The sequence below is a fragment of the Pipra filicauda genome, unplaced genomic scaffold (genome assembly GCF_003945595.2).
Source record: "Pipra filicauda isolate LSUMZ 115617 unplaced genomic scaffold, ASM394559v2 scaffold172_size1731463_pilon, whole genome shotgun sequence".
Taxonomy (NCBI): domain Eukaryota; kingdom Metazoa; phylum Chordata; class Aves; order Passeriformes; family Pipridae; genus Pipra; species Pipra filicauda.
In genome coordinates this window covers 193288-207644 of record NW_024104240.1, presented here as the reverse complement: position 1 = coordinate 207644, position 14357 = coordinate 193288, and the positions used below count along the sequence as shown (strand labels likewise).

Genomic DNA, 14357 nt, shown 5'->3' with positions numbered 1-14357 from the left:
AGCTGTGCCTGTGGTGCGTGTCAGGCCCCCAGGGAATGCACCAGGCTCTGCATGGAGAGGTGTAGGATGCTCCTGCTCCACTCAGCGCTTGCACTGCCTTGGTTGTGCCCAGCCCCGACTGCCAAGAGTTGGGAAAGGTGTAAATGATCCCACGGGACCTGCAGGAACACGGTCCTCTGTCCTGCAGTGAGTCATGGGGGCTTTCTTAAGGGGTCTGGGAGTTGCCAAATCCGCCCCTGCACCCTCCCCTGCTGCAAACACTGAGGCCCCGGGACAGCATTCCAGGAGACATCATCCCCCCTGGCTCAGCTCCAGGGTCCCGTGAGAAGAAACCTTGTCATCATCCTCTTAGTGACAGCAAATTTTGCATTAATTGGCTCATTAAGTGCCGGGCTGATTTTCTAAGCTGCCCTCCCCACCTGGCAAAGCAGGATTAGGAGGGCCTGACAGCTTCAGAGACAGAGGATCCCGGCAGCAGGTGGGTTTGGGGAGAAGGTCCCCGGCTCACACTGAGCACCAGGCGGGCTGGGGGCTGTGCAGGGCACGGGGCTGCTTCTTGCCTGGGCAGGATCAGTGCCCAGATGGCCGGTGTCTGTGATCCCAGGGATTTTCGTGCGAGGGGATTGTCTTTGCTGTTGGAAGCCACCACGGGGTGTTTAGGAAAGGATGAAGGTAATGCCAAGAGCTGGAAACTGCTCAAACCCCCGGGACTTATAACTTGCCCTTCTTTAAAACCTTCTTAATATCTTCAGTGGCCACAGGCAATCAGGTTCTCAATTTTATAACCAAGAGATTAGCCCAAGATGCCGGAGTCACTCACAAGAAGGACATGAGGTGTTGTACTAAACAGCAGCTGTGGCCACATCTGACCTCATCCCACTGTGCTGGGCTGGAGCAACATCCCTGCTTTGGGTTGGGCTATTTGAGGGCAGGAGCCCCTTGTTCAAGGGGATGGGCACATTTTGCTCCTCGCTTTCCAGGCACTGCTGCCCTGATGGGTTGGAAACAGTCCAGTGACCACGGAAGGAGAGTATTTGGTTCAGCTGTGGTGTTGGGAGAAGCACAGGAGCAGGGAATGGGAGAGATGAGTTGTTTGCCTCACTGATGTTTCACCTGGCGGGTGTGTCCCACGTGCTGATGGAAGATGAAATCCTCTGGGACGTCAGGGAGGAAACAGAACCCTTTTTTGCTCCCACCCCTGGCATTGCACGAGCTCAGATGCAAAACAAATAGAGGCATTGCATGATCCTCCAGATGGGTCCCCACCACCTCCCCACCATCAGCTCAGCCTGCCCTGGTCACAGCCCAGCACAGTCCCCAGGCTCCCAGCAGGGAACGGGGACATCGGGACAGCTACAAACAGCCAAGAGCAGCTTCTGTCTCTCTTGCAGTAAAAGTCTCCCAATTTGGTTCCTGGCCAAAAGGAAACATGGTGCTGATGCTGCACTTGTTGTTGGCAGGATCCAGGAGCGGGATTTGATGTTTTCCACAGTCCTAATTACCCCAGGCTAAATTAGACAGAGCCCCTGCAAGGTATCCCCCCTCCCCGGGGCCTTGAGCAGCCGGTGACTGAACTCTCTGGGTCTGCCAGATGTGCCCTTGAAGGCTTAGCAAACAGGGATGTGGATGTGGGTGGGGAAGGGCTGCTCCCGTCCTGCAAGGGCTCTGCTTCCCTATTTTCTGTTACTTAGGGTTTTAAATGGACTGAGAACCCAGGAGAGGAGGTGCTGGACAGACCCAGCTGGCACCAAAGGTCCACAGGGGACTGTCACCCCACACATGGCCCTGACCCAGACACACATATTTGTTTGCTGCCACCATCACCTTCAGCCTACTAGATCACCCCACCTCTTGCACACTCCAAACCCCAAAACTTCATCTCCTTCACTCCAGGCTGGGTCCAACCTCGCAAGGGAGATGCTCCTGCTGGTGCCACCACACCGAGCCCTGGCAACACTCCCCCCCCACACCCCAAGCTGCCTTAATCCATGGCCCTGCTTAGGGGTCTGGGCAAAGATTAGCTGGAAACATTCCCAGTGATTAGGGTTTAAATCCCTTTGACATTTCACATCTTCTTAGAGCTTGTAGGTGAGACCCTGGCAGCTGCAAATCCCCTCGGTCCTCGAGGGAGTGACAGCTCCTGCGCCGCTCAGGAACGAGCTTTACCCAGTTCTTGGTGTTAACCCAAGCTGCTTTGGGCAGTAAATCTCCTGCTGGAAAGGGAATGACTCTAAATCGTAAAATTGGCAGGACAGCACTGTGTATCTGCTGTCTGAGTCCCTTGTGCCACTTGGAAAGGAGCAGCCACAGCAGCTGGAGCAAAGCAAACGTTATTCCATCTATAAAAACCTCACACAACACCCTGAAGATAAGCCTGGCTGGCATTTAGGCACCAATTTATTTGAGTTTTATGGTTTTTTCCAAACTGGATGCTTGGCCGACAGCAGAAACTACAAAAATTATGTTGTACATTCACAGATACATATAGAAAAGGAGGTAAATAAATACATATACACAAACACCAACAACCCCTGAGGTTCAACACATGCACTTGGTGGGAGCTAAAATCAAATACAGGGTGAAATCTGGGCTTTGTTTGATTTACAGACTCTCTGCCCCCAGCCAGGAGGGTTTTTAGCATTTCACAGTGCTCTGGCTGTTGCTCAGGTTTTCCTTCGAGGATTTTAAATCCAGGGCTCAGAAGTTCACCCCACATCCAGGTCACCATCAGGGATTGTCCTCCCACCAGTAAATCTTCATCCTTGGGTTCCCAGGCACCACAGGCCCTTCACAGCAGCTGATGTCAGTCTGGGCTGTCACAGTGGTCTGTCCTGAGCTTTTCTCTGTTCTGCTGAGACAGAAGAAACGTTCATAAAATCGTGGAATCATGGAATGCTTTGGGTTGGAAGGGACTTTAAAGCTCATCTTGTTCCACCCCTTGCCATGGGCAGGGACACCTTCCACTAGCCCAGGTTGCTCCTAACCCTGTCCAACCTGGGCACTTCCAGGGATGGGGCAGCCACAGCTTCTCTGGGCAACCTGTGCCAGGGCCTCCCCACCCTCACAGGGAAGGATTCCTTCCCAATATCCTACCTAACCATGACCTCTGGCAATGGGAAGTCATTCCCCCTTGTCCTGTCACTCCAGACCCTTGTCCCAAGTCCCTCTCCAGCTCTCCTGGAGCCCCTTTCAGCACTGGAAGGAGCTGTAAGTTCTCCCTGAAGCCTTCCCTTCTCCAGGCTGAACACCCCCAGCTCTCCCAGTCTGGCTCCAGAGCAGAGGGGCTCATGGAATCCCAGAATGTCTGGGTTGAGAAGAGACCTTAAAGCTCATCCAGTTCCACCCCCTGCCTTGTGCAGGGACAGCTTCCACTAGTCCAGGTTGCTCCAAACCCCGTCCAACCTGGCCTTGGACACTTCCAGGGATGGAGCAGCCACAGCTTCCCTGGGCACTTGCCCTGACTCGCTTCTGGAGGCTCAGCCCCGGGCTCATCCTCCTCCTCACCTGGAGAATTTTGCCGTAGGGCGCAAACGAATCCTCCAGGTACCGTGTGCCGAAGCCCATGATCCTGTTCACTGCCTGGCTGCAGATTCCAGCCAGCGTGGCTGTGAGGTGGACCGTGAAGGCAAACTGGATCTCCTGGGGGTTGGCATCGGCCCTGCTGGCCGTCATTTCCCGCCGGACGTAGGCGTCGGCCAAGTCCTTGAAGGAGCTGTAGGACATGTCCCTGAAGAACAGCTGCAGCCGCGCGTCCTCCCGCATCTGGGGGAGAGGCAGGGGAACAACGTCAGGAGCGAGGGATCCCACGGGTCAGCCCCGTGCTGGTGCCTTCACCCCACGCTGAGGGAGGACACACAGACAGCCATGACCACGCCCAGGCAGGGAATTGGGAGTTGCCATTTCCTTGATTTTACTGATCCCTGCGCCAGGGGATCGATGGTGCTGCTGCATTTCACAGCAGTGCAGAGCTTGGGCCAAATTCCCTCAGCTCTCCTCTCACCTGCCTGTCCAGCTCATCTCCTGCGCTCCGGAGCAGGGCCACGATTCTCCTGATGGGTTCATCTGCAGACAGAGATCCCACATTATCTCCAGCCCTTTCTCCAAGCCTCCCACACCCACATGCTCTGTTTAGTCCCCAGAAAAAATTCCCTGAGCAACATTTGTCCATCTCCATCCCTCCAAAAACCATTTCAGCCTGTTGCCAAGTGCCTTGTTACCCTCGCCCAGCAAAACCACGCTCCAGCCTTTGAATTTTGCCCTTTGCGTGGTCTAGTTGGAAGTTGTCCCTGCCCATGGAAGAGGGAGGGAATGAGATGATCTTTAAAATCCTTTCCAACCCAAACCATTCTGAGATTCCATGAATTTCTCTCTCCCCCAATCAAGACCTGATGCTGAAAATCTCCACCAAAGCCTTTGTATTCCCTGGATCAGGACTGCAGCAGGGGTTGGGTGCTGGGCAGGCTCTGTGTGGGGACAAGTCTTGTGTGCATATCTTTTCTGTAGGTGCCAGCAAGGGCAACACTCACCAACCCCATCGGTGCCAGGTGGCTGTGGGGGCTCCCCAAATCCACTTGCTCTCCTCCCCTGGCTCTCACTGCCCTGCACGATCAGCCCAATCTCTTCTGAGACCTCTGTGTAGTAGCCATCGGGCTGCTCCACCTCTGCTGGAAGAAAAACACACATTCAGAAGTGAGGATTATTTTTGTTGGTGATTGATTGAAAGGGAAAAGCAGCTGCAGCAGGGACTGGATGTGCTGGTGCCCACCCTGGATTAGTGCATTCCTGTGCTGGAGGATGTGGCTGCGCTTTCTGAGCCACAGCTGAGCAGCTGTGACTTGCCCCAAATCTGCCAAAGCTCCTTGTAAATCCCCTCACCAGTGTTTTGGCACTGGAAGGGGTGGAATTGGGTGTCCCACGGGCTCTGCTGCACCACACCCACCCCCATGGCAAATGTCAAACACCTTAACATCGGCCCCGGAGTGGTTTAGGATTTAATCTTAGGTCTCAAACACAGGTTTAAACTAAACCACCGTGACCCTTGGTTGCCAGAGGGGCAAAAACTTGTGCTTGGGTGGTTACTGCCAACATCAGGCTTGGGGTGATGTGTGCTCAAAGCACGGGCAGATCAACCCTTTCCTGGGGCAGTGGGTTGGGATTGGAGTCTCCAAAGCCCACCCCAAAACCCCAGAAAGCCCCGGGAGGGTGACACCTCATTAGAAACCAGCACTAAACATGATGGTTTTCCCAAAAGAAGCCCGGGGAGGTCCCGATGGATGAAGGGGTGGGTCAGGGGTGGTTGAGTGGGGGTCCCACCTGGCGTGGCCGGTGCCAGGACGTGCCTCAGGGGAAGGCAGCCGGGTCGCTTGGTCCTCGCCCCGGATCCCGCCTCTCCCCGCTCCTCCTCCCCGTGCTTCTTCAAGGAGAAAACCTTCTTGAGGCTGGTTTTCCTCTTCGGGGCTCTGCCTGGCACTGGGGACGTGCTTGAGTCTACTCTGTGTTTTTTGGCTCCTTCTGGTTTGGAGCCCTGAGAAGCTTTGGCATCTTTCTCCTTGGCTTTTTGCCCTGCGTTTTCCTTCTGGTCCTCAGGGCTCCTCTTGAAGAAGAAATTTAAGAAACTTTTCAACCAGGTTGGTTTTGAACCCGAATGTTGGGTTTTGCCTTGGGAGGAGTTTTTTGTGCTTTTCCTCTTGGGCTTCGGCCCCTCTTTAGGGACCTCCTGGGGAGCTTTGCTGTCATCATCCAGAGCCTCTTCCAAGTCCAGCACTCTGAGTCCCTCCTCCTGGTTCTTCTTGGGGCTGGATTTGGCACCTGAGTATGTACAGAAGTCGCTTTCTGACCGTTGCAGCCCGTCCGTCTTCCTCCCTCGCCCTCCAGTTTTCTCCTGTAGGGTTTGTTTGGCCACTGGTGGGTTCTCACGGCAGCTCAGCGAGCGCCTGACATAAATCTCCAGCACTTTCTTGGCCCCTTGCCTGTCCAGGGAGAGGATCTTGCCCGACGGCTGCCTCCCGACATCCCACCGAGGCACCTCCTCAGCCGGAGCCCTCACGTTGCTGGGGAGAAAAACAACATTTTCAGCCTGGTGTTTTTGCTTTCCCCAAGTGGCTGCACAGTGGGGTTGGGCATGATGGAAATCCCCCCCCCCCATTCTGGCACCCAGGGGTGCCTGGGACTGTTAATGTTCCTGGTTACTGATCAGCCAGTTTTACAGTGGTTATCTGGCTGCTCCTGGTGCAGGGTTTTATGATGGACTGTAGACACCACTGATAAAGGAACTGAAACTACAGGGAGCGGGAGATGGGCTGGGCATGTCTCAGGGGAGAACTTGGTCACCATCCAGGGGGTTTCACCCAGTAAGGTTATCACCCAGACACCCTCCTATCACCCCATTGCAACGTGTTCCCACATTGCCATGAAAAATGACACCCCGGGAGCACACGGTGAATGACACAATGCAGATTTTTGAGTATTTCCCCTTAAAGTATTGGCTGCTAAAAAGAAAATCCTCCCTCAACAAGGCTGGAGAGGTCAAGGGAAACATGGGCTCTTGTAAATCTGCTCAGTGACATTGTCCCTCAGAGCTCCCACCAGCACAGGGCTGTGAACAGAGCTCGGACCACCCACTCCCTGCCTTTCCCATCACCCTTTTTCTCTGTATTGGCAAGCAAAATTAAACAGGAATGTTGCTATTGAAAAACCAGGAAGCCGTGACTGTGCCTTGTGTTGGTTTTATCTTTGAAACCAATTTCACCCTTCAAAGAACCAGACCCAAAACAGACTTTCTCCGCCACTGAACAGCACAGAGGGAGCAAGCACAGAAACCTGGTACACTGGGCTGTAAAACCACCCTGGAGTTGGGCATCAGCCTCCCCTCAGACTCAGTGAACATCATCACAATGCCCAGCACACCCACCCACCCCACCTTGGCCGGTTCTGGGGATCAGGAAGACAAGTTTCCTTCATCCAAGCCAACACCAAAACCCCACCAACCACCCAATAACAAATCATACCACTGAATTTAATCACAGTAAAGCCACAACCCCCATCCTACTTCGATGATTCGAGTGCACTGGCCACACTGTTCATTATTTGGTTTTTACCTTTCCATCAGTATTTCTGCCTGTTTGGACACAGGTCAAGACAAGCTCCTCGGCCACAGGCGCTAAGGGTTCTTCTCAGGCTCTCCTGGGAGGTGCCCTTTTATGCCCAAGCCGGTGGAGGGCTGAGATAATTCCTATTTTTAGCAGCCATTCAGGTAGGAGAGCGGCCGATGCTTCCGCCCGGGATCCCCGTTATCACCGCCCTCGTGGCGGAAACCAGTGGGCGTGAGTTTCACTGGAGGAGAAAACAATTTCCTTATGACAAGTGGCAGCAAAAACAGCATAAAAATCACCTGTCAGCCGGTGTCAGAGCTGGCCTTTGAGACCGGTTATCTCAGGCAGCTGCTTGGCTTTGGGTTTGGTTTGTTTTGTTGTTTTTCACTGTGTGTGGTGCCTTTTATGGGCTTTTCTGGGTTGTTTTTGTAAAGGGAAGTCATAACTTTTCTCAGACAAAAGAAGGAAGCAGATTGCCCTGCTCATGTCAGTTCCCAGAGGATGTTGCGGGACCACAGACACTCTGGGACACGGTGCTGTCAGGTTGTTGAGACACAGAGTCAGAATCACAGAATATTTTGAGTTGGAAGGGACCCACGAGGATCGTCGAGTCCAGTTCTTAAGTGAATGATCCATACAGGGATCAAACCCACAACCTTGGTGTTATTAACACTGGGCATGGCTGGGCTGAAATCCTCAAACCCCACCCTGGGGTCCTTCAGACCCACCCTAAAACATGAATCAGCAGCAGCTCATGACCCGAATCCTTCACACCCCCGGGGCTCCCACTCAGCCTCTCCCAGGAACACAGCATCTCCCACCGGGCACATCCCAACACCTACAAACCGCACCCGAGCCGAGAAAATCTTCTTAAGATCAAACCTTTCTTACACCAAAGCTCCTTTTGACCCCAGGGCCAGCCCTGTGCCCACCCCCCGTGAGTGTGGCACCCTCCGGCAGGTGCTTCCCCCATTCCCCATCACTATTTTGCCACCTGATGGCAAAATTCCGCACTGCACCTCGCGGGGAGGGAGCCGGATGCTTTTGCAGGCTTTGGAAAAACCCCTCCTGGAAAACCCCTCGGAAAGATTCCCAGCCGAGCAGCGATGCACTGTCTCTGGTTTTCAGCTGGGATGATGTGCAGCCAAGGTTTTCCCTGGATACAAATGGCCTTTTCCCGATAATGGGTTCAGTTTGCAGTCAGAACAACCCGGGATTATTTTCTTCCTTTCTGTAAACTCTCTGTCACATGATTTCCTGTGACTGGGAGAGATCCAGTCCACGTCTCTCCTGAGCCCACACTGATGAATCAGAGTCTAGTATTGATTAGGAATTACCTGGCTCGGTTTTTCAGCATCCCCATTTATTGATAAATAATTAAATCCTCCATTAGGAGATCTGTGCTGCTCCCCAGCACATGTCCACATCCTTCCATAAACAGGTCGATTCCGGGGGAGGAGAAGGACTTTCACAATCAATTTTGTTGTTTTTTTAACTCTGAAACATCCATAAAACAAAAAGCCACATCCACTCCAGCAGTTTGGCCACCTCCAGTTTGGAGATCTTGCTACTGGAGGTTATTCAAGGCTGAGTCTAAATCCCACCTCTGCTCATGGAGGGCTTCTCATGGTTCAGCTGGGAATGAGTATTAACTTATGACCTTTGCAGACTTCTGCTCTTTGTAGTAGCAATTCCAGACACAGCCTGGAGATGGGATACCTGAAGTGACACCAGGAAAAATCTTGACCTGAGCTGTGATTCTGGATCCAGATCTCTATCCAAGTTCAGACCCCTCCTGGGATTTGGGACAGGCTCAAAGCCAGTGGGAGAGGGGCATAAGAAAAAGATGTTTGCAAGAGACTGAGACGAACCAAAACCCCACTACAAGAGTGGAGGGGAGGGATCTGGATCCAAGTTTGTCCACTTTTCTCATCAGTATTGGAGAGAAGGAGGAGGCTGGTAGGAAATGTGGTCATGAGGAGGGAGCACACAATGCCAGGGTTGGTATCTTCAGGCCAGAGATGCTGGAGGGAAAAGCAGAACTAAACCCATGGGGACACAGGAGGGGATAACCGACCTCCTTGCAGGAAATTCTTTCAGAAGATGGAACAAAATGAAAGGAGAGGCACTGCCCACATGGAGCTGTGAGGAGCAGGGGATTACAACAGGCTCAGAAGGTGGCAAGGGTCAAATCACCCAAATTTCTTTGGAAGAAGACCGACAGGACACAAGGCTGAGGTTGGACATCAGGAAAACTCTCCTCTGCAGGAGGGTGGGACAATCTCAGACTGGTGTCTAGAGGGGTTGGGAATCACCATCCTTGGAGGTCTTCAAGGCTTGGCTACCCAAAGCCACAGCCAACCTGAGTGGGTGTTGGAGGCTGCTGTGTTTTCCATGGACCACAAAGGTGCCCTGCAGCCAACACCAGCCACCAGCCAACAACAACCTCCTGGGCACAAAAACATCCATAGTTTCAAATCTGAAGCATAACAGGGGTATTGAGGAGAGCACCTGAACCATGACAGGAGTGTTGGGGAGAAAACCTGAACCATGACAGGAGTGTTGAGGAGAAAACCTGAACATCCCCAAATGTTCAGGAGCATTTGGGGAGCACCTGAACCACAACGAGGGGTGTTGAGGGGAGCATGTGAACCATGACAGGGGTGTTGAGGGGAGCCTGTGAACCATGACAGGGGTGTTGAGGGGAGCCTGTGAACCATGACAGGGGTGTTGAGGAGATAACCTGAACCACAACAGGGTGTTCAGGGGAGACACTACTCCCTGCACCAGCCCCAGTTTGGATGGACAGCACAGCCAACACGTGGCTTTGGTGGAAACCTCTCAGCCCAGTTGTGCAGTTCATCTGATCCAAGAGGGTGCTGGGCACCAGCCCCCAAAGAAAATCCTCTTTTCCTCCACCCCTGAGCCTGGTTTTAGCTGCTTCCCCCAGCACATGAGTGGGGTAAGAAAACAGCCACTGTGCAATGCTCTGCCCCAAACACTGCCAGACCTGGTGCTGCTGAACTGTGGGTGATGTTCTCCAGGGATCAAAGCACCTGCAAACCTTTGGGAAAGCCCACATGGGACACCTGCCTGTGTTCCACTGCCCCTGATTCCAGCCATGTCAAAGGCTGTGTGCTCTCCCTCCCCACACACCCACACCAAACTCCCCGGCACAAGCAGTGCTGACTCCATTGTTTACCAACAGGGATGGCTCCCCATTCCAGGAAATCAGCAGATTTACAGCCCTCCTGCCACTGTTTATAGCAGGGAAAGACACACATTGCCCCAGGGAGGATATGAGAGATTCCTAGGAACTCCAAAATTCCCAAATTGCACCTTTCCCCCAGGAACGAAAGCCCTTAGCCCAGGTCTCTCAGGTGCAGGTGGTGGGACACTCTTGGCACTCCATGGGCAGCAGGAGCTTTCTGTGAGGGCACCTTTTGTCTGGGAGGAACCTTTGTCCATATTCAGTTTTGGGAGTGGGACTGGCAATTTCAGCTCAGTGTTCCTGCAAGGGAACAACAGCCCTTCCCCCAGGAAAGAAAGCTCTAACCCTCGGTGTCTCAGGTGTAAGTGGTGGGCCACCCTTGTCCCTACATAGGCAGCAAGAGCTTTCTGTCCTGGCAACTTTTGTCTGGGAGGAATCTTCACCTGTATTCAATACTGGGAGTCGGACTGGCAGTTTAGGGCAGGTTTCTACAAGGAAACAGCAGCCTTTTCCCCCAGGAAAGGAAGGCTGGAAACTTTAGGTTTCAGGTGCACTTGTTGGGCCACCCTGAGCCAAGAGTGGCTGACCAGCTGCACATGAGAGACAGACAGTAAGGGCTTTCTTTCCTGGGGGAAAGGGTTGTTGTTTGTTTGCAGGAGCCTTGCACTGAAATTGCCAGTCCCACTCCCAAAATTCAGCATGGATAAAGATTCCTCCCAGACAAAAGGTGGCAGGACAGAAAGCTCTTGCTGATTATGGAGTGCCAATAGTGGCCCACCAGCTTGACCTGTAACACAGAGGTTCCAGGCTTTCTTTCCTGGGGGGAAGGGTTGTTGTTCCCTTGCAGGAGCCCTGGGCTAAAATTGCCAATCCGACTCCCAAAAGTGAATACAGGCGAAGATTCCTCCCAGACAAAAGGTGGCAGGACAGAAAGCTTTGCTGATTATGGAGTGCCCTGGGTGGCCCACCAGCTTGACCTGTAACACAAAGGTTCCAGGCTTTCTTTCCTGGAAAAAAGGGCTTTGGTTGGCTTGCAGGAGCCCTGTGCTGAAATTGCCAGTCCAACTCCCAAAATTGAATGTGGACGAAGATTCCTCCCAGACAAAAGGTGCCCTCACAGAAAACTCTTGCTGCCTATGGAGTGCCCAGGGTGTCCCACCAACTGCACCTGAAAGCCAAAGATTATAGGCTTTCTCTCCTTGGGGAAGGGGCCATCACTCGTTTGTAGGAGCCCTGCGCTGAAATTGCCAGTCCCGCTCCCAAAATTCAGCACAGATAAAGATTCCTCCCAGACAAAAGGTGGCAGGATAGAAAGCTCTTGCTGATTATGGAGTGCCAAGAGTGCCCCACCAGCTTGACCTGTAACACAGAGGTTCCAGGCTTTCTTTCCTGGAAAAAAGGGCTTTTGTTGGCTTGCAGGAGCCCTGTGCTGAAACTGCCAGTCCCACTCCTGGAAGTCAATACAGGAGAAGATTCCTCCCAGACAAAAGGTGCCAGGACAGAAAGCTCTTGCTGCCCATGGGGTGCCCTGGGTGGCCCACCAACTTTACCTGCATTACAAAGGTTACAGGTTTTCTTTCCTGGGGGAGGGCAGTCATTGACTTGCAGGAACCCTGGGCTGAAATTGCCAGTCCGACTCACAAAACTGAATACAGAGGAAGATTCCTCCCAGACGAAAACTGCTAGGACAGAAAGCTCTTGCTGCCTGTTATGCTCTTCATTAGGCTATAAGCCGCCCAGAGCGGTTACATTTTTATTTAAGACTTTTTAAAAGCCTTTTGGTTCGTTATAACCTCTAATTAGCGTCCGGAGAAAGAGTCACACGCTCTTCTCTAAGAGAAATTCTTTTTAATTTAGTGGGAAAAAAATAAGATATTTTGGCAAAAGGTCTTTACAGGAGTAAAATTCAACCAAGAAAAAAGCATTTCACTAAAACATTTAACATTCCAGGCCAGAGTGAGCTGTGCTGTAGCCAGTCACAGGCTGCAGGGGTGTGGTGTGCTCGGGCTACCAGGCAGGTCTGCCTTGACTGACAGCCCAGCTACAGGCCTTCAGCTCTGCCCTGTGCCCTCAGCACAGGCCTTACCACGTTCCTGCAGGTCCTTCCCCACCTGCACACACACACAGAGTGAGTTGGTTCTGACCCATATCAATAATTCAGCAAGATTCAGATCCAGGATCTCACACCTTCCCCCCAGGAAAGAAAACCCTTACTGCCTGTCTCTCGTGTGCAGGTGGTGGGCCACTCTTGGCACTCTTTGGGCAGCAAAAGCTTTCTGTTGTGGCACCTTTTGTCTGGGAGGAATCTTCTCCTGTATTGACTTCCAGGAGTGGGACTGGCAGTTTCAGCACAGGGCTCCTGCAAGCCAACAAAAGCCCTTTTTTCCAGGAAAGAAAGCCTGGAACCTTTGGATTTCAGGTGCCCTTGGATTTTCACCCTCTGAGATCAAGAGATCAAGGAGTGTTGAGGGTTTTTGGCAGCTTCCCAGGCAGGAGAGGAAATTCCCGTCCAAGTCCAGAGTGATCCTGAGTCATCACAGGAAAAACAAGTGAACAGAGGTCATATCACAAGCACCAGGGTCACCAACTGTCACCTGCTCCAACAAAACAAGCACACAGGTTGGGGAAGTGATGGAATGCTCAGTAACCATCAGGGCTGTTTGCATGGCGAGAAAGTGTAGGGATGTCTTGTTAAGAGAAGGTCATGAAAAATGCACCCATGGGTGTGTGTTCCAGGAGTGGCACAGGGCCAGCGTGGGACAGTTGCCAAGGAAGGAAGTCTGCTGTCCCACCAAAGATGTCCATCAAGGCTGGAGAAGATTTATTTACCCTTACTCTGATGGATTTTATCCCAAGAAAGATCTCGTTTTAATCTTCCCTGGGAAAAAAAGCCCCCTCTGTGAGAGGAAGGATGAGATCTGGGTGCTTCACTGCACCTTCCTGGTGTGGTGCAGCCCCAGGCTGCAGCTTGGTGGGTGCTGGGTAACCTCCAGCCCCTCTCCTAGCAAGGATTTTGGCCTCCCTTCCCGGCCAGGATCTCCCACAGGCTGTGACCTTACGCTCATTTACCCCATTAGAGCTTCTCCTTTCCTTCTCCTCCCTCCCTTGAATTGCCAAGCACCTCTTTTTTGCCAGTGAGCTGGTGGTTTTTTGTGGAAGTGAAACTTCTCGGGCAGTGTTTCTGGAGCTGCTGAAGCTTTGCCAATCAGCCACCACCCATCCCACCTCCACCTCTTGCTGGCTACAGCCCTACCAGCATCTCCAGCCTCCAGCTGTAAAGTAGTTTTGGAGGAGCAACACCAGTTACAGCAAAAAAGGAACTGTAATTTCAGGTTGGAAACAACCAGTTTTGGTGGAAACCTCATGGTGCAAAACCCCCCATGTCTGTGCTGTGTTCACCCATCAGCTCCTGAGTGGCTCAGATTGCTGCACTCAGGTGTAGAAGTTGCCCAAAGACCTTTGTCCTGGGGAGGAAAGCTGGAATTTCCCAGTTTCAGACCTTTAACCAGCAAGAAGTAGGATTTTCAACTTTACACAGTCACAGGATTTTATTTCCTCAATGAAAAGCAATGTGAAAATATTAGTGGGTATTTTGTGTTTTCAAACACACACACACAAACACACTCTGTTCCCTCAAGGCATTCCTGCTTCAAACTCAAAGCAAATAACCACATATCTGACCAGACTGGGCTCATAGTCATGACTTTGTTTCTTTTCACATTATTCAATCAGCTAATTACAAAAAGCATCACCTGGAGGGAAAGGAGTTAAAGTGAGAACCAGCTTAGGGCAACCCTGGAGCTTCAGCCAGGCCTGATCCAGGCAGATATTTCACCACACTCCCACCCTTAATCACAGGGGAGCCACTGTGATTCCAGTGTGCACCATTTCTGCAATACAAGTCCATTTAGAAGTCAGGGAAATGGCTCAGATTCAGAGCAGCACGTTCACACTCAGGGACACCACTCACTGCAAAGGATGCTCAACCCAGAGCACACGCTCTGCCCTGCTCAGCACATCTCACTGGAAGAACAGCATGATCTCTGCCAGCAAGT

General features: G+C 52.3%; 1 protein-coding gene across 1 annotated transcript; it reads right to left on the bottom strand.

The window, feature by feature from the left end:
- Positions 1-2445: 2445 nt before the first annotated feature.
- On the bottom strand, positions 2446-7132 carry BNIP5 (BCL2 interacting protein 5; the record flags this gene model as incomplete). Its single annotated transcript, XM_039379694.1, has 6 exons — positions 2446-2848; positions 3505-3762; positions 4001-4062; positions 4527-4661; positions 5314-6050; positions 7098-7132. Coding segments are annotated over 6 exons (1272 nt in total), but the record flags the coding sequence as incomplete, so codon positions are not given.
- Between the last annotated feature and the right edge of the window lie 7225 nt (positions 7133-14357).